The 19,695-nt window shown below is 37.4% G+C and overlaps 1 protein-coding gene across 3 annotated transcripts in view; it reads left to right on the plus strand.

Annotated features, from left to right (window-relative positions):
* MAP2K5 (mitogen-activated protein kinase kinase 5) overlaps nt 1-19,695 on the plus strand; it is a 142,473-nt gene that overhangs the window by 10,735 nt on the left and 112,043 nt on the right. For all 3 annotated transcript variants that reach the window (XM_085305448.1, XM_085305449.1, XM_085305450.1), the window contains exons 3-7: nt 2,546-2,613; nt 8,259-8,328; nt 12,096-12,136; nt 12,866-12,933; nt 15,605-15,653. In XM_085305448.1, the coding sequence (XP_085161574.1) occupies nt 2,546-2,613; nt 8,259-8,328; nt 12,096-12,136; nt 12,866-12,933; nt 15,605-15,653 (296 nt within the window). The remainder of the gene's footprint in view (nt 1-2,545; nt 2,614-8,258; nt 8,329-12,095; nt 12,137-12,865; nt 12,934-15,604; nt 15,654-19,695) is intronic.

Raw genomic sequence — 19,695 nt, forward strand, 5'->3', positions numbered from 1 at the left:
CATGGCTTTCCTTGTGCTTGCTATTCCAGCAGTAACTTCTTCAGTCACTTCACTGTTCCTACAGTGCTACAGTAACTTGGGTTTTGGCCAGATAACAGCTCTGCAACTCCTCTTCCTTTCCATCTAAAATGTTTTTGGGCAAGGAAACATTCAGTTGCAATTCACTAACTCTTCTTAATCTTTTCATCATTCATGACTTGCTGCAGGCTGGTAGCCCTAGCAAGTAGTTTCAGTAACCTGGCAATTCACCAGTTAAATTTCCAGGAGACAAGACTACTGTAGGATGCGGCTGTGCTAGCTGGTGGTTCTTCCAGTTTTCCTGTTTCCAGTGTCCCATAGGTCTGTTCTGGTACATTTTAAAGGTGTAATTTTAAGGTTTTTTTACATTACATTTTTATCCTCTTACTTGTCGTTTGTTTTTTCTTCCTTTCTGCATTGTCTTGCTCTTTTCGTTGTAGCCTCAGAATTATCCACTAGGTTTTTGGAGGTAGAATGTACAAACTCATCAGGTAATTATGAGCAGGTCTAAATTAGCAAATCAAAACTACAAGCAAGAGTTAGCTTTCATCCTGGGAAATAACGGTACGTTTTGTGTGCTGATGCAAGGGCTGTGGCTGCAGAAAGCACATGTATCAGTTAGAGCGTGTCTCCTGAGATGAGGGCAGGCAGACTCTGCACCGTTCCCTGTTCAYGCGCTGAGGTGGTCGGAAGCCTTAGTCCTGAAACCAGATAAACACGTTTACTCCTCTCCGAATCTTCATCCTCCAGTGTTTAGTAGGTGTTTGAAAAATGGTATGCATGTTGCTTCTTAGTTTCCTAGAGCATGTTAGCTCGAGCAGAGTGCTTTTCTTCTGTAGCCCTGTGACTTTCTGACCAGCTTACTTGCATCTGCTTGACTTGGAGCACAGGCAAAGTGTTTTGGTCTGTGTGAACTCATTGGTGTGGACCTGTCCTTACACACTAAACCTCTGTCAGCTTTCACGAAGAGGTGAGCATCGTTGTTCTCTTCAATATCCTGATTCAAACAGACCTGTGTGTTTGAGATTCCCCRCAGTAGATATTTTCATACTACAAAGGCATGTGAATTTGTCTGCTCTTCTCTGGTACCTCAGTAAGATGATATGGTATTCTTTTGTTTTCAAAGACTCCCTTGTCTGAAGGGAAAACTTGCACGTAAAACTGGGGTGTAAGCCAATGTACTGCGGTCTTTTTTTATAAGAATCTAAGGAAGATATCTAAATTGCAGCAGATAAAAATTAGAGACAGATCATTAACCCCTTCCTCCTCCCCAAAGCTAGAGCAATAAAATGAAAGTAATGTTTTGTTACTGATTTGGAGAGGAGGGGTCCATTCCAGTCACCTGGTGTCTCCTGTGGCTGTTCCTTCAGTAAAAGTGCACGAGCTTTGCACAAGGCTTGGGAGAGGAGGAAGGGGCTGGACCCGCTCTGAGCGAAGTGGAGAATCTGCAGAGGGCATCCCGGCATCGGCAGCACGTAATGTTGGAGCCTGTTGTTGCACCAGCTGGTGCTAATGGGGGGGGATTTAGCCCCCTGGTAAATCTGCACCTGCTGAATCTTGCCATATGTCTTTGGAAAGTCTTCCTCCTTTAGATCTTCATATTAATAATTCTTTCTGAATGCCTTGCTCTGCTGGAGCCTTTCTGAATCTTGTTCTCTCATCTGATTCTGTTACCGCAGCAGCATCTTGCCTTGTGCCAGAAGGTGCAGTGCCTGGGTGTTTGTGGCTGTGCTTGARCTGTCATTGCAAAACAGTGATTACCCTGTCAAGCCATTCACACACTGAGCATCATCTTCACCCACAGTTGCACTATGAACAAAACTACAGGCTGCTTTGCTTGGGTGCTGACTTCTGTCTTCATCTGAATGTAYGTCTGTGCGTATAAACATGCAGATCTACACTCACTTGTGTTACTATTTTTAAGTCAACGTGACTCTGTCACAAACAATCAGAGATACCTGCCCCTCTGTAAGGGATCTGGGGAGGAGGAACTTGACACGAGGCTTGTGAGCTGAGGTAGGAAGGAACGATGGAAAGGACAGGTTTTAGTGGAAAGAAAACAATTTAAATTCTCTTTGTTATAGTAATCTAACTTTAATGAAAGAAACTGCCAAAATTTAACTCCATCTGGGAAGGACTGAGACATAAAGAAACTGCCTAAACTTTACTTTGTTTACTGTGGCAAAAGTAATGATCCACTTGATGGATGTGTTTGAGGGGGGCTACAGCATGTGCAAGACTCCAGGCTTCTGGAGAGATTCTGCTAATAAAAGAATTGTGGAGAGCAAAGTTTTAAGTGCTTTTGTTTGTGCCCCCCTTTTCTAGGTGTAATGGAAGTCTCAATTAATATTTGGAGTCATTATAAATTACTATTTCAGAGTACTTGATTACTTGTGTAGTTGGCTTATATGTTCTTTTTGTTTTCATTTGCCTGTAAATGTTCGGGTAAAATGGGCCACCTGATGCACTAAAATAGTAAACCTTTTTTTTTTCCTTTGTTGATTAATATAGTTTATTTCTTTGTTAGATGAAGATGAAGATGGTGATCGGATTACTGTTAGAAGTGATGAAGAAATGAAGGCCATGCTATCCTATGTAAGTGTAGTATAACAAATGCTGATATTTTCTTTGTTTACAAGTTTCTGTTCTTGGGGTTTTTTGCTTATATCAAAGTGTTAATATAAACTACGGTGCTCACAGTGCAATATTTCTATATTGTATGTAGGTGTTTAAAAACTGCAGCACAGGAGATGYATGGACATGCTTCACTTTTTTTAAAAAAGACTTGTACACTTACTGATCATATCATAAACATTAAGAATAATGCATCTTAATGACTTTTGCATTAGGTATAGTGCAGGCTAAATGGACTATCAATTTCTTGTATTTTTTATGCAGTACTTAAAGTAACGGCTCATTAAAAATGAACCCCTGGGCTCTAAAAATTTTTCAAAATCTACTTTCATCTGGAGACTCTTTCACCCCTCCTAACARAAGAGTTACATTTTAGCTGCAGGCTCAATATTCATAGAAGATTTAAAGTCATATATTCCGTTTTTTAATATGAAATATGTGTGTGTATGTGTATATCTTTATATACATAAAATCTCTGTATAGATACCTATAAATATAAAATCTGTCTACAGATATAAAGTGTGGGGATACTTACTGAAACAAAATAACTCGAGTATAGCTTAAAAATGTGTAATTCATGCTGCAGATRTAAATGAAAAATTCCATTTAATATTTCCTTTCAAATGAAACTGATAAGCAAGAAAATAGCAAATAGTTTCATGAGTATTCTTCCTCTAAGTCAGATGAAATGCTAGTTCCTCATAAAGCATGCTTCTGTACAAGAGATTGCTTTTATATTATTTTAATGGTCTTAGCTTTGAATGTTTCAGAAACAACTCCTGTAGAGTGCCGATCGCATGTTTTTGGAAGGACTTGACTTGGTTACTTTGATCCTCTTCTTCATCAAAATGTTAAAGTTACCCTTTTGCTCTTAGGGCTTATTTTAATGACAGTCCAAAGCAACCGTGTTTTGTACTTGTTATTTTGTTCCTGCAACCCTCTCTATAAACTTTTTCATAAAGCAACTAGCTGCTAAGTAAGGGATCAAGGTGTAGTTCCCTGTTGCAGAGCAGGARCATACTTGGATCACCTAAGTCTTGCCTGAGTCTCTGCTTTATGCCTTGTTCTTGGGTACATTCTTCTAACGTTCTTCTCTAACGTTTGGCAAAGCAATGTTGGGTTGTGAACGTTGGTGGTTGGATGGATGCATTTACGTTCTAAGTTTTTAATGAAGTGGACTGATGTTTTCTTGCTGGCCCCAGATAATGCTTCCTCTGTGAAATTCTGTTCCTTTGATATCTGCAGAGATATTTCTGCAGATATTATGGCTTTTCTGCCTAGATATTTCCACACAACAGAACTTGCCTTTTGAAGGCTTGGGTAGACCATTAGTCATGTGGAAGTCTGTTAGTAGACACTGGTCCAGAGATTTTTTTAGTCATTGTCAATGATGTAATCCTAGGGTGAAAGAAGTGCAGATTCCAGATGATAGTGATCGAGTTCTGGAAAACAGAACCCTTTCAAAGGATTTGTTAAATAAGCCTGTATCATGTGGAATTTTTTTCCAGAGGAGGTGAAACCATTGTACTTCAAGTTTGATATTAAAGAGCATGAGAGAGTTGTGTGAAAGAAGGGGAGGAAAATCTAGCTCCAGTCAAGGGGAATTTGTATGCGCTTTTTCCTTTGTTTCATGCAATAAATCACCAGTGATGCTTCTTGACTGGAACTCCTCCAACACATGTATTCCTTGCTGTTCCTTAAAAAATGTCTGCCGTTATTGCCGTTAAGCTGGAACACTTGAATTTTCCTGGTGAAATTTTACAATTTATCGTGCCATTTTGCTATGCTTCCAAGCTTTCTGATAAAGTTTCAGTATGTTAAGTTATGACTGAGCAACCCTCTGCTTTCCCTGCAATTTATGGGATGTCTGTAAATGACTTCTTTCCACTTAAGCAGTTTCTCTTTTCTGAACATCTTCCCTTAACTTTTAAACTAGGTAGCTACTTCAGTATGGTGGTGTTTTAACTTTCTAACTTACTATTGCTATCATTTTAGGGAATGTTTATGAGAAAATGAATCTCCTATGAGGAAAGGAATGAATCTACTGTTATCTTGAAGAATATACCAGCGGGAGAAATTACTTATTTTTTGCTCTTCTCAGAAGCTTGTTGTTACAACCTGTTAGACATGAGTGTGAGATTATTATACCTAATTGCTGTGCCTGGTTCCTGGTGTAGGGGCACGTGTATCTGGCCACACTCGCATTGCTGTCTGTCCCAGCTCCTGAAYGGTTCTCTTCATATGCCTTGTTCTCTGGCAGGTATTTATACACTGGGAGGATATAGCCAGATGGTTCAGCGTCAGATATCTGCGCTACTTGGGGCTTTTGATACCTGTTCGTTCTGCCTGGCACAGTTAACTTTTTGCAATAYGGCATTTTAAATGAAGTTGCATCTAGGACTATAAATGGAAACTTGTAGCCTAACCTGCAGGTCCCACGCTGGGAAAATGAACTGTAGCATTTGGCTCTAGCAGAGCATGTGCTCTGAAAGCAGATATTGTGGGTGAGGCTCTGGACTCTGCTACTCATGGTGATTATGCTGTAGGCCTGCAACAAACGTCTGGAGGATGAAACAGCTGCTGAATGTTTCTGAGTGTTGATGTGGTGCAGTTCTGTTAGTAAGCTCCAAAATGAAAGTGAAGAATTTCAGTATAAAAATGAAAAAATAATTCTTCCAGAATGCAGGTCTGTTCCATGAAAATAAGGTCTTAAGATGCTTTTCATCTTACATAATCTTTTTCCCTTAAGTTCTTTCGTTTCAGAACTTGACAGTAAGTGTGATTCATGCAGGTCTGGAACTATTTCAGAGTATGCAGAAATACTTCATGAAATACCTATGCAAATGTTGTGGGGTGATAAATAAAACTCTTTTTCTATTGTGCATTGCAGTTAATTAGAGACATTGAGTAGCAGCAGAGCTGCACTTTAGCTGTTGTCTTGTATCAGTATAAAAAGGCAGTAATTTTTTTGACAGCCACTGATTGGAAAGTTGCTTGCAGCTTTCTGAACGCAAGGGGTACATGCTCTGGATCAATAACTGGCAAATTTTCCATTAAAAAGAATACCTGAACAATGTTCCAAATAGCCACTGGCATCTTAATTTTCCATGGAAACCTCAAATGCTCATATGTGGAGGACAAGTCATTTTCAGACAATTTTTCCAGACTACTTGTTAACAGTTATTGCTGTCCCAAAAGGTTGACAGCTTACATGATTGATATTTCATTTACTTGTCATCACCGTTTGAGTAATGGAGAGGGTCACATTTCTTTCTCTCTCTTGCTCCTTCTCTTTTCTTTTTTTAAGGAACAATCTCTTGTATGTTTAGTTTATTCTGAGGAGTGTGTAATACGTTTATACTGTATGTATATGTCTTGAGGTCATAGAATGTCCCTTAAAAAAAAWTTTTTTTAAACAATTGACCCCTGTACAGGGCAGAAGATTCTTTCAGAGCTCCATAACTAATAGGTGCCAGCAGCACATTTTTATGAAGGGATATGGGGACGTGGGAAGATTTGGCTTGTCATTCATGACCCCACAATACAAAGTAAGTCTGTGGGGCRGTTTATCCTGTTCCTGAAAAACTTCTTGGCTGCTTCAAAACTGTGGATTTTTTTTTAATGATTGACTTCGTATAAGCACAGTGAGAATGTGTGTTCTGGGTTTATTTGAGTTGTATTTATACTTTTGCATACTAATGTGAACCAGATACTCAAAAATCTTGATTTTAATGAGGGAAATGCTTTCAGCGTTAGGCATGGTATAAGTGTACACATGGGCTGTTGAGCTGGACAGATCTGCATACCCGCAGCAGGTTTCTTCCTAAGCATTTTTTTCACAAAATAAAATTTCTTCCTGTTTCTTGGTATGAATAAGAAAAACAAAAATACTGAAAAGCTTCTCTTTGGGCCAAACTAATGGACAATCGTGGCTGGTTCAGATCTTAGTATTGTAAAGGAAATTGTGAATGAGGCTCCGCACGTAAGTTGACACTGGTGCCCACATGGAGCGGCGTCACAAGTGTGGTCGTTTCAATCTGTCATAAAGGAACCTGAGCCTGAAGTGCAAGTGCAAGAACCCATATGGCTTTATGAAAAGAATGTGGGATTCGATTTAGTGCGATCTTAGTGACATAAGCTAATATCTACTTAATATAGTTTGCATGTTTGATCCTGTTATAAGAGGAAAGAAAAGTGTTTTCTAACATTAGGTAGTTAAAAAAAAAAAAGAAAACAGTTTATTATTTGCATGAGCAAAAATGCATGCTTTATGGGAAATCATTGGTGTGAGTGAAATACACGTGTTTGAGTCTAAAGAGATTTTTTTTTTCTGTTGACATTTAATCTTGCCAATTTGAGTAATAGCATCACAAAAAACTAATAACAGTGACATTCTGAAGTCTTAGACCACACTCAGCTGGTGAAAATTAGCATGAAAGTCAGTGGAGCTACACTGATTTATGCTGTGAAGATCTGGCCCACAGCCAGTATTTTTGCTTCAAAGATGTTTGGTGATTGCATGCTTTGTGATGTGCTTTCAATATTTAATACACATCATAATCAGAGATCTATGGGTTATAGACTGTAAACTTTTAGTAAGGTCWGTCTTCCGATCTGGTCTTGTTCTAGTACATCTACAGGTCTTACTGTTAAACACCTTATCTGCTAGGTTCTCATTGCTTCTCAAGGAGTAAGAGCCAGTTCTGAAAGGCTAAGAAAGATTCCAAGCTGTTTAATCCAAATTTAATTCTGCAGTTAATCCTACTATTTGTCCTTCATCGTGCCACATCTCAGTCTTCCTCATGCCAYATTCAGTATTTTCTGTTGTCTTTGACATTGACATTTTCGGATACTCACGGACTGTTTCCCTGTTTGAGGGGAAAAAAAGTATGCTTTTAGCCTTTTTCAAATTAATAAAACTTTCCCTGTAGATCTCTGCTAGCAGTCCCTGTAGAGTCCATGCACTATGGTCCAAGGTCTTGATATCTGCAGTGGCTCTCTAGTAACAGTTTTGCATACCCTTCTATGCTTTAAAATTATACACTAAGGGACTGCACAACTTCTCTGCTTATGTGGCATGTGGCCCCAACTGCCCCTATTGTGCTTCAGCATTGCAAATTCTTGGATAGCTTCCAGATTTTTTTCTCCCTTTGAGTTTTCTTGATTGCATTTTTTTTTGGACTATATTTACAATTTTTCTTTGTTTCCATGTTTGACTAATTTCCACCTCCACCTCCCCCCCCCCCCCCCCCCCCCCCCCCCGGCCCCAGTGTCTCCAGGTGTGCTAACTGCTGTGTTTGCTGTAAATGTTCTATTTATTCAGTCTTGTGAAACATTCCCAGGTTTCAGGTGAGCCTGAAACCTGCATGGTTGGGCCAATATGGGATCCCTGTGCTTGATGCAGTGCAGTGGTGGCTATCGTAGCCCTTYGGTTATGTTCCTTGTGTGCCACTTTATTGCATGAATGTTGCAAATAGTAGGAAAAAAGTCTAAAAGCTGATATGTATAGTGGCAATTTAAAAAAAAATGCAAGTTTAACACTCTATAAGTGCTCTTACTACTATTCATATGTTACTGAGTAATCTGTTTCTTTAATCTCTTTGCAGTATTACACCACTGTAATGGAACAGCAAGTAAATGGACAGTTAATAGAGCCTCTACAGATATATCCAAGAGGTAATGCTTAACAAATTCTAATCCACAATGATTATATCAGCAAACTGGTTCATCAACAGTTATGTTTTCGGAAGGTTTAAATGCACATAACATGATGTTTACCTCTTAATTTGGATAGAAGAATTCATTATTGTAGGGAGTGTAGTGAAAACTACAGTTACTGCATATAAAACAGCTAATTTACTGAAGTAAATTAGACTAACAAGATTCAGCTTGTATAGTACATATTTCTGTATATTAAGAAGAACTCATTGATGTTTTTGCATACCAAAGCAGATGGATAACTTAAGTTTTAGATACAAGATCAAAGATCTTTACAAAAAATAATCTTTGTAAGTAGTATTGTTAATCAGCCTTACGGACTTGGGGATCTGTGGCTGTCATTGTTGATTTTGAAAATGGGAACGTGTCTGTCACAGAAGCTCTGTGCATGACACATTTTATTTGAGATTTAGGGACTTAGCAGCAATGCTGAAATGATCACAAGTTACTTTAATAGCTCTCCTGACCAGGGAAAGATGTAATCAAGTATGTGGGTTGAGAAGCAATTAAAAAATAGGTCATCTGCATCCTGAACAAAAATCCATATGCTGCTACATACATTTTGGGGAATGTGCCCCTCTCTCTGAACTCAAATAATGGTTAATAAAAGACTAATATATTACATAATTCCTCTGATTCATTCAGATGTTCTCAGTAGCCAGTCTTTGAATCTGTGGTTCTTAATTGATGAAACAGATAAGGTTTAAATTCTCCAAGTAAATCTCCCAGCAATAAATTAATTGAAATAATTAAAAATTAAGCTCTTCTCACTTAACTGATATTATACAAATAATCATACTATGAGTTTCCCAATTAAACATTCTAGACTTCTATTACTTACAACTCTCTGAAGTTTGAATTGGGCAATTAACCAACAGTCTTCTCAAATACATGCTAATAAGGTCTCAAAAGGAAGCTGGGTTTCCTGGTRGTTTAGTAAGCTGCTACGGAAAAGAGACTTGAAGTCAAGGGGAATGCAAAGGTGGTTTTTATAACTCAGCCTAGSAGGATCTGATCGAGAGAGGTCTCATGGAGAATCCTAGCTGTAGGATGCCAGATAATCAGCAGACTTGATTCCTTGCACTTAAGATAACTACAGAGTGCAATGACAGCTATGCAAGGGGAAGACTGTTCTGCCCCCTTGCCCCTTCCTAAGCTGAGATGAGTCTCAGCCTTTCTTCTGAACCTGTCTCTTCATGTAGAAGGCATTTTAATTACTAATACATACTCTATCTAAAAAAACTAACGACTACTTGCAAGAAGGAAAATGCTRGACTTTCATTAGCTTGGAGAAAAGATGATTTTGTGGGTGATCCTGGTAGGTAGGGAGCCTTTCTTGGAAATGCAAAGCAACTGAATCTCTTTTACCTTAAGCAAACAGTTCAAGGAAGTYGTAGCAGGAGAGTGCTCAGTAGTTGGCATGACTAAGTGTTTAAAGGGTCATTTGAGGTTACACATCAGGCTTCACCTGCTTTTATATTCTTTTTTTTTGGAATAACTGGGTTTTTCCTGAAGAACCAGCCATGTGGATTCCTACTCTAAGACAGAATGCTCCTGCCTCTCTTCCTGCTTGCTTTGTATTCAAGGATAATCTTCTTTGAATGTATAGATTTGGAATTTGTCTCCTTTCTGATGAGGATACAATCGCTGTTTATTATCTCAGCTTTTTCACAGTCAGCCCAGCTATGTACATGTCTGCTGGGTATTTCCTTGTAGATTGCTTGCCRCTTACTTATTTTAAATTGTTTCAGAGCTGAGTTGCTGTTTCATCTTTCCAAATCACCTTCTTAAAACATCTTTTCTTCCTGTTTCTAGGTTACAGCTTTAAAGCAATCTTGCACTCCTTTCATACCCAGACTACCTCTAAGTTCTGCTGCTGCTTTTCTGGAATGTTGAATAAAATTGATTTCCTGCAATTTTTCTGTCTTCTGGCAAAAAAAGTTCTATCTTGCCTCTCTGCTGAACATCCCAAATTTTGTCATCACAAGCACTTTTCTTTCATATCTGGGTTGGCAGTGCCTCTCTACACRCTGCAATTTAAAGATTCATCAGAAACATGCAGGTTTTTTGCCTATCGTTTAAAGGTCTCTCTTTTCAAGAAATGTCCTCACGATTCTGCTCTTCCTTTTGACTCCTTTTCTCTTTCTGCCTCTTTCGACTTCAGAGGAAGCCTTCCAGTTCCTTTCTCCATCCAAAGAGATTCTGATACTGCCTATGTTCCACCAAGCCTGCCAGTAGTAAATGTCCATGTGCCACTCTTGCTACCTTGGCTTTGCTGTACTCATTTCATGATTTTAAGGTCTTTGAGGGGGGAAAAAGTGGTATTTAGTGTCTCTTGTGTATTAAAAAAAATTACATTCTTGTTATCTAGATAGTCAGAGTTCTTCACACTGAAATTAAACCTCTGTATATAAATGTACCCACACATACATGTGTCCCATCTATATTATTTATACCCTAGTGTGGAATGCAAGGCAAATATATCACTTATAAATAGAGCACATAAGAGCAGTACAATTCATATTAAAACCACATGATTTTGTTACTAAAGCCCTTATAGCTAGTAGGATGAATGATATCTGACATAAATTTTGGATTTTGTTCAAAATGTTGGTTTTCGTCTCTCGAGGAAAAGTTATGGTATACTTCTACCTATTGTAGATTAGTTTAATGTTCTCTCATGCGTGCTCTCACTCGCGTGCTCTCTTTTTTTTTTTTTTCCATACCCACAGTATCACAGTATTTGTCGTCTTAAGATGCACGTGGTAATTTCTAATGTCATTTAAAGGCACGTGGCCTGGCCCAGCCCTAAATGATGTGTTTAATAACTATCATCTGTGTCCTTCTGACTAATAAATAGTTCTGTTTCCTGCTGTCAAAAATTGAAGTGAAATGCATGTGCATCAGAGAAAGAGAAAAATCAAATTCATCCCTCCTCAGACAATCAATCAAAAGTGACAGACCCTTTAACATACAATTTGTAGGGCACTGTAGTTTTAAAATGGGAACTGTCTGTAACATGTTGTGGCTTTAACATCTGACAAAAGCACATCCACCAGATGGAAAAACAAGGCAATATATAGTTAAACAGACTCTTAAGAAAATATTTTCTGCACAAGCAGCATGTCCCTCTGTAAACTTGGACATCATAATAAGATGCCACATTTGTACACTTGTGGCCAAAATATGGCATTTTGTATTGCATTTATACAATATCTGCTTTCTTGAGACTTGCTGCTATTGCTCCCTGACTTATTATTTTTTCCCCACATTTAATACAAACTATCTCTGTTTGGCAATATGACTAATTTAAAATGTGTGGCAACCGATTCTTCTAAAATACATCTTGCAAATAATTCTGCTAAATGTCAGAAAAATATAGCATGTAAAAATATAGTGACATAAGATATTGATTTTAATTTGAWTTAAAAGAAAAGAATCTGACAAATTTAGCTAACGGTTCTTTTGATTTTTTTCATGTGTTTTAAGCAGAAATTAGAGTTTATATTACATGGTGTCAGAAAGCTCTTAGCATTTATAAATGCTCACTCCTGCAAGTTAAAAATCCTGGTTCATAATTCCCACTCTGGGTCTTGTGAGGCACTTTTCAATCATTTCTCTCTGCTAATTTTGGTGTCACCCTCATTTCTTTTTAAAAGATTCATTTTGAGCAAATTTGTAAATGGCCCTGATGTGTTCTACAATTTAGTCAATTACTGTTTCAGCCTGCAAGCCTCCTGGGAAACGGAACATACATGGCCTGAAGGTACGAATTTCAATAATTGTTTCAGTAAAGTTAGATGGATTTGTAATACTGTGTTCCACTTATTGAAATGTCAAATAAAACTGCACTTTCTTGAGCTCTGACAAGCAGATTTTTTTTTATGAAGGTGGGAGAGAGATTCATCTGCTGCGTGTTGGCTACAATATCTGTATATACTGTTTTATTAAAAATRGTATTGCCTTTTTTAACCTCTGTTAATAAGCTTTCTAAATTTTAATGTTCAGTTGATCAAATAATATCTGCTACTAACACAAAAAGATGATTTTTTTTTAATTTTTATTTTTAGAAAGACTATTCATTTGATATACGTAATCTATGCAAGACCTACTGCAATGAAATTATTTTAAGTTACTGGAATCATTCACGTATAGTTACTAAATTGCTGCTGTAAACATACCCATTTTGAAATGCAGTAGACTAAAAACTAAACAGTCATTTAATATATTRGTAAAATGAGAATAAATGGTAGCCGTACCATTTCTGGTTTTTATTATTTAACTAAACATTTAAAATACAAGGATAGTATATTGCAGTCCATGAATTATATAGCCAGCTAACCTACATACAGGCAAGACCTCGACCATTGGCATGCCTAGCAACAAGCTAATTAACCTTCATAGTGAAATGAGAAATTCATGGCAAATTACAGGTTAATTAGAATAGTGTCCTCTGAACACAAACGACTGATAAAGATTCTTTCCCTGCCTGCAGGTAAATACGCGAGCAGGGTCTGCTAATAATAGCAGCTCAGCAGTCTCGGATTCCCTTCCAAGCAATAGGTAAGAGTCARGAACGGGAGTATGTTTTGTTTTTCTTGCATTATAACAGAATGGAGCCTTGTGTGCAGTAGTTATCAGTGATAAGCTTGATGGTGAATAACTTTATCAATATGACTGCTGGGCACACTGAAGGGAGGGAGGCAAAATTACCTTGATTCATAGATCTTGTTAGACTCATATTGCTAGTTGTTCAGTAGACGTATTTTCTGCCAGAATAAATGTCTTTGCATGATGTTTCAGATGGTTTCACCCTTAATAGATCATTGAAATACTGTATATATACAATACTGAGTCAGAATTGCATTTGTTTTAATTGATCTAATAATCACTCTCATCACATGGTCTAAGTTATTTAGCAGGTTCATATCTTTATTGCTTATCTCGTACCAGGATTTTTTAATGTTAAAATTTGATGCCCAATTCAGGAAGTTCATTAATATGGAACTAGATTTTTGAAAAAAAATGAACAACTTAAGTTGTATTTCCCTTATTTTTCTTCTCAAATTACAGTCATGGTCCCAAGACCTATAGTAAGATCTTGGAATATAAGAGTATTTTTTTTTAAGGAATCTGTTTAATACTAAAACATGATCTTCTTGCATTATATAAACTATGTTACAGGAAGGTGCTATACTGAACGATGACTTTTTTGTTTCAAGCTTTGTTTATTTTTAAAAGGAAATGTGAACAAGGAGCCAGGCTTTTCTTATAGGTGTARAGTTGAAAGGACAAAACGCAACAGTCAAAAGCTGAATCGTGAGAACAGAAACCTCCAGAGACCCCTTCCAACCTAAATTACTCTGATTCTAATAAGTGTATGCAATGTAGTATTAGTTATTCTACCTAACTATGTATTATTATACTGCTCCCTTTTCTCTCCAAGAACACTTTAAAAAAATGGATGGGGATGAACGTGATCAAAGACATTAATCATACTGAAGCAAGCCTGTTTAGTTGGTCAAGATGGGGCACTCTTTTTGGCAAACGCTGCAGGTGGATACGGTGGGTGACTATCTAGCACATCCTGCCTCGGCTCGGTACAAGTGRCATGATAGTGTTGCCCCTTGAGAAGAGGGGCTGCTCCTCCACGTGCCTGGAGGCAACGCCCAAGTCCTGCAGCAATGAGGAGCCAGCTTCACGGATCCCTAAAAATCATTTTGGTGATCCACTTAGTAGCTTTGCTAACAGCAGGGATAAAAGAAGCCAGTGCCCTGTGTAAGTCTGCAGAGGCCAAGTTTGCCCCTTATCCCTTGAGGAGGAGTTGCCGTGTGTTACAAGGGTGAAGGTCCTATCCAGGACTTCTTAAAGCACGTATGGATGTCTCTGAACTGCAGACCTTCTCCCCGTCCATCGTAGCACTAAACTAAATAAAGCTTCATTCTGTCCCCGTTGTACTTTGGCTTTCAGTACTTCCTGTACTTTGAGCTTGTTCTTAAAGTGCGTTGAAAATGAGATTTCTAGAAGATTCTTGTCACCTTATTTGGTGGTTAATTGCCATTCCTTTTCSAAAACCTTCTGCACTATGAGTTTTGTTTTTGAAGTAATTGAAAGTCTCTCTTTGTTTCATGTTCACAAATTGTTAGTCATGAAAGATGACAAGATCAACTTATGTTTCCTTGGAAAACTTAATTTTTCTTTAAAGTAGTCGTGGGAACAAGAGGCCTATTAAAGAACAAAGCCACCAAATATGAAATCTGTGTTTTTGCTGTTCTTGTTAATAATGATCTGTGATCAAGACATGTGCGCATGCCTTTCAAGAATATATTATTTTGTACTTTTTTTTTTAACTTCAGTAATAAGAGCAGATTGTTTCTTTGGAATAAGTTTTCCAGAGATACTGGTGTCTAAGCAGTTTGTTGTGTTGAGTGTACGAATGGAATTCGTCAGGAAAGGAGGTGGAGTGGTTATCAGTAGTTGGGGAGGGCGAGGAAGAAGTAATTTGCACCACTAATAATTTTACCTACCACACATACCAAGCTGATAGTTGCACTTTGTTAAAAGTTTTCATACTAGAAAAAATAATATGGGTCACTTTGTCTTGTTTAAGGCGACTGACACAGAAATAGTTTCTACTGAAAAAGAGCAGGGACCATAACAGCGATATGAGCTGGAATGGATATGTGTGATGATCTGGACTTGCCTCCTGAAATTTAGGCGTATCAGTAAGGCATGTAAATCAGAAGTGAACTCACCTACTCTCCATGCTCACCTGTACGGTCAGTTGAGGTAGTGAGGCATCGTCAGAGGATGCGTTCTGCTGAAGATTTRTATAAAGATTAGTGACAAGTAATGCCTTACTGGGTCTTCAAACATGATAAGGTACCTGAAAGTAGATCAGAACTTTATTTTTCCTGTTGTTTTTGAAACACACTTTATGTGAGGATTTCTCTTTATTTTTCTCTTTCCTTTTGAACTGTCAAATGATGGATTGTAGAGAAGTATAGGTGGATATCTAAAGCACTAGTTTGTAAAGGTGAAAATCGTGATACTCTTAAATTTTCATTACTCCTCAATTTCTGCAATRTGCAGTTTGAGAAGTCTGTATTGCTAATCTCTTCAGAATAAGTAACCATAAACTTCATCTGACGATTTGTTCTTTGGTATGGTTTCACTTTATTTTACAGAGCTAAACGGTGCAGTCATTAAAAATAACTTTTTTTTTCTCCCCCAGTTTAAAAAAGTCTTCTGCAGAGCTGAAGAAAATACTAGCAAATGGCCAGGTAGGTGCATTGAATTGAGTCTTGGGTACATGCATGTCTGGTTACTGCTTAATACTGCAGTGCTGCAGTGATTGGCATACCACAGGTAGGTGGAGAGATGCTTWCTGCTCACTTAGTTGTAATGTGTTCTTTTAATACAGACAGGAGAGACCATGAAAACCTTCATGATATGAATGAGTTATGTGTCCTGATTTACTTTGATTGGCATAGCAATTTGCTTCCCATTTCTCAAAATGTGCTAATCAGATTTAGCTCCAAATAGATTGAAGTACCTCACACATGTTGCRCTGCTGCCACAATTTCAGGGAAGAAAGTTAATCAATTTTGAATAACTAAGTCAACCTCTGAGTTAGAATGACCTTYGTATGTTTAGGGCAGCACTTATTTTGCTGGTCTTTGCAAGGAATTGCTCTGCGTTGTTTGGAACCCCCTCCAGATATTCAGATTCTGGCACCCACAAGTGAAAGATTTAATGTAACAATTGAAGGACAAGTGGACAAACGGAGCAGTCGTTCTCCATTTTGTATTGAACATATGTGCAGGCCCACAGCTGCATAATGACCTTAAGTATACACCGTTGAATTAAACTACCCTAAAAGAATCTCAGATTCTTCAGTAGCAACATAARTATGTTTTAATGTTTGTCATGGTGAAAGCCCTTTGATAGCCTTGGAGGCAGGCACCTGTCCGTTGCGATCAAGCTTGCCTATTAGGCTCTATTGACTGAGACATCTGTGTCACTGCAAATAAAAGACTCTTATTGATTTTCTTAACTGCTGTTCACTTCCCCTCCATGTTTCGAAGGCTGAAATCTTAATTATCTCAGATGCGTATTCAGTGCCTTCACACAATGACCTCTCCAAGCCTCATTGGCATTTCATGAATCAAGTAGTTGTAGTTGAGCGTGTCAAGAAGATAAAGGCTGGTCTTCATACTTGTCCTTCAGTATCACCTGTAACATTGTGGTCTAATAGATGAGAGTGCCCCTTTAAAATGCGAGTGTAACAGCCCAGGATTGCAGCCTTGCTTATTTGGCAGTGAATCCTGTGAATACAGCTTGGAAGCGTATTTTTAAGCTTGTCAGACATAGTTTAATATTTGTGGAGTCTTACTAGGTAGATTTGTGAAATGTTTTTWAAAAATCGTGTGTAACCAACATATTTCTCTGGATAACTTAAAACTATACAAATACTGACAGCATACTTTTGAACTTTTAAAATGAAACTTAGTAATTCATACTATTACTGGCTCCCTTCTGGAGTAATTTTTTCAAAAAAAAAAAAAAATTACTGAACGTGAGTAAAAGCCTTTTTCTCATGATTGAGTTCGTAAGCTGAATTTGGCACTTTATGTGCTCTAAGCAGTGGAAATGATTGTTTTGTATACCCTGCAATAGATCATTTCAGATTTTTTCCTTGGTAGTAAAGTAGTATAAAGGAACCAAAATTCCTTTAATGATATTAATTTTATTTTGAATTTTGTCTTTAATAGGTATAAGAAAGCTTAATATTAACCATTTCACCCTGGTCTAATAAGAGTCATATAACACTTTCTTTCAAAAAAAATGGTTTTTGTTATGCTGTATTATATTCTGCAAAATTTGGTCACAAATTCATAACTAGAAATGAATTTCTAGTTGTAACTTCAACTTTTCTTCCTTTTGGGGGATTAAGTCACACTTATCATTACTTAAATGTGGGTTGGGTTATTATTTTTTATTAATTTTGGCAGTTTATGCTTTCAGGCATTTATAATGATATTCCTTTGGTAGTTTCCATTTAGGTTTAATAAGCAATTCATATTAATCATTAAAAGAAGGAGACATGATTCTTCAAGATAATCAAATATTGACAGGTTAGAAATAGCTTTCTGCCTAGGTTCATTGATATRGGTGATGTGATATAAATATTTATTTCTTTTCTGTCACTCAGARTAAATGCCACCAATTGATTCAGCATTGATATAGTGTCAACAGTTCATAAGAAACATTTGACTGGCTTGTGTTTTCCGATTAGTCTCTGCTCTATAAAGTGGGATTTACTAAATCTCTTCAATTGTCTGCTTATAGAGTGTGACTGCTTTCTGAAACCATTATTGCTTCGATTCGTAAAGCAAAGGTATGGTTATAGGACTTTGCCTCTGTCAGGCCYCTCCATATAAAATAAGGATTAATTGAGCATTTTGTTTTTAATGATTTACAAGAGATAGACACTGATTTCTTTCAAAAACAGCAGGTATAAATAAAGGATGTTTTGTTTGCTGATCCGTAATTGAGGTCTGTTTCTCTTTTTCATTAATTCTGTTAATATTGGCATCCAATCAAATTTGGTTTTGCAGGTTTAATATTCCAGTCCATACTGTGGAGTTCCTTTGTATTATGTTATCATTTTATGATTGAGAATCCWGTTTTCTCAGTAAAATAAATAAATCACAACATGTTTTTTTGGCATGTTTATTTGAGCCAGTAAATCACACTTTATATCTATATCGTTTGCTGGCAGATGCTTGCTCCACCGCAGTCTTCCCATTTGCCCCTCGGTTCCTGGTTCTCCTCTGTGCATAGCTGACAAGAAACGGTACTGGGCTGGCAGCGAGGGAGAGCAGTGCAACACTGGGGCAAAGAGCCACTGTTGTCGTTGGCTTTTCGAGAGTGGCGTGAAGAGAACACTTTTTATCACTTAGTAAAAAGCAGAAGAGGGGATGCTTTATGTACCTGGTTCAGCTCAATTTGTTTTTTATAAGTTGCGTAACTGCAAAAAAAAAATGCCTTTTTGTCTCCCACCTCCGGAAGTGAAGACATAAATATGTTTGCAGTGGTGTGAATTCATTAGATTTCTCATACAGTTTTATACACTCCCAGGAATGTACTTATAAATAAGAGATCTTTGTGTTACCTCAAARACCAGAGAATTAAAGTTCTCTGGCTTGGGAGAGTGGAAATCCTTAAACACTGCATGTGCTTAAATTATATAGGGAAATTTTTATTGCAAAGTGTCCAGTAGGGATTTTTTATGTCTTTCAAATCCCATTCATGAATTTTTTTCCTTAGGTGAGGTGTTTTTGCCCCCTCTTTATTTACATTTTCTGATTTGATACTATAAGCAAGAGTTTAGTGATAACATTTATATTCGAAACTTATTTTGACTCTTAAATGGCCCATTCTGTACTGCCATAAGGTATCTGGCCCAGGTTTAACTACAAGTACATTATAATGTAGTGTCAACTTCTGCTCCGAGGTATTTCTAGTTGTCTTAGAACTTAAAAATTTCAACCACAATTCAACCTTTCAGCTGAGAGAAATGCATAGACTAAGAAGTGTTTCCTATGAGAAACATGCGTGCTTTTTATTTGGACAGTGAAAGAACAGAATGCAAATTTTGAAGTTCAGCATTTCTGTCCTTAAAGCATACTATTTCAAATCGATTAAATATTCCACTTTCTGTTGGTAGAACATGCTGAATGCGACTGTTTAAGGCATTCCAGCTTGTTACTGACACTTGCTTGTTCCAGCTGAAGCCAGGGGCAAAGTTCCTGTTATCTTCACTGACATTGTATGAAAGTGGATGCTTAAACATGGCCAAGTAACTGAAGGGCACGTGTCCCCACTGAATTTTAAAAGCCCTTTCAGAAGTTGGATGAATACACAGTTAGTTTATGGCAAGCTCTCACCATGGTGCTACTGATACTTGAAATAGCTAATTTAAAGCAATATTGGATGTATTTGCATGATCTCTAATGACATTAGTGACCAGACATATCACTAGGTATTTTTTGAAATGTCTTTTGCACATATAAAAATGACAGGAAGACTTTAAGCTGCCAAGCCAACTCATGTAAAATGTTTAACTTGACATCCCATAAAATATCTTGTTTCTATAATCTATTTATAATGATTTGGTAACAAATTTCTAGGAAAATATTGTTTTAAGAAATTACCCAGTCATTTACTGCTCATAATGATCGTGACATGAAGGAGGTTTTTGTTTTTTGTTTTTGCAGCATAGAAAATGGGTGCAGCCTGGAATTAATTGCAGCTGAAAGA

Source organism: Rhea americana, unplaced genomic scaffold, assembly GCF_003343005.1.
Source record: "Rhea americana isolate MKP2758 unplaced genomic scaffold, rheAme1 scaffold_22, whole genome shotgun sequence".
Classification (NCBI taxonomy): domain Eukaryota; kingdom Metazoa; phylum Chordata; class Aves; order Rheiformes; family Rheidae; genus Rhea; species Rhea americana.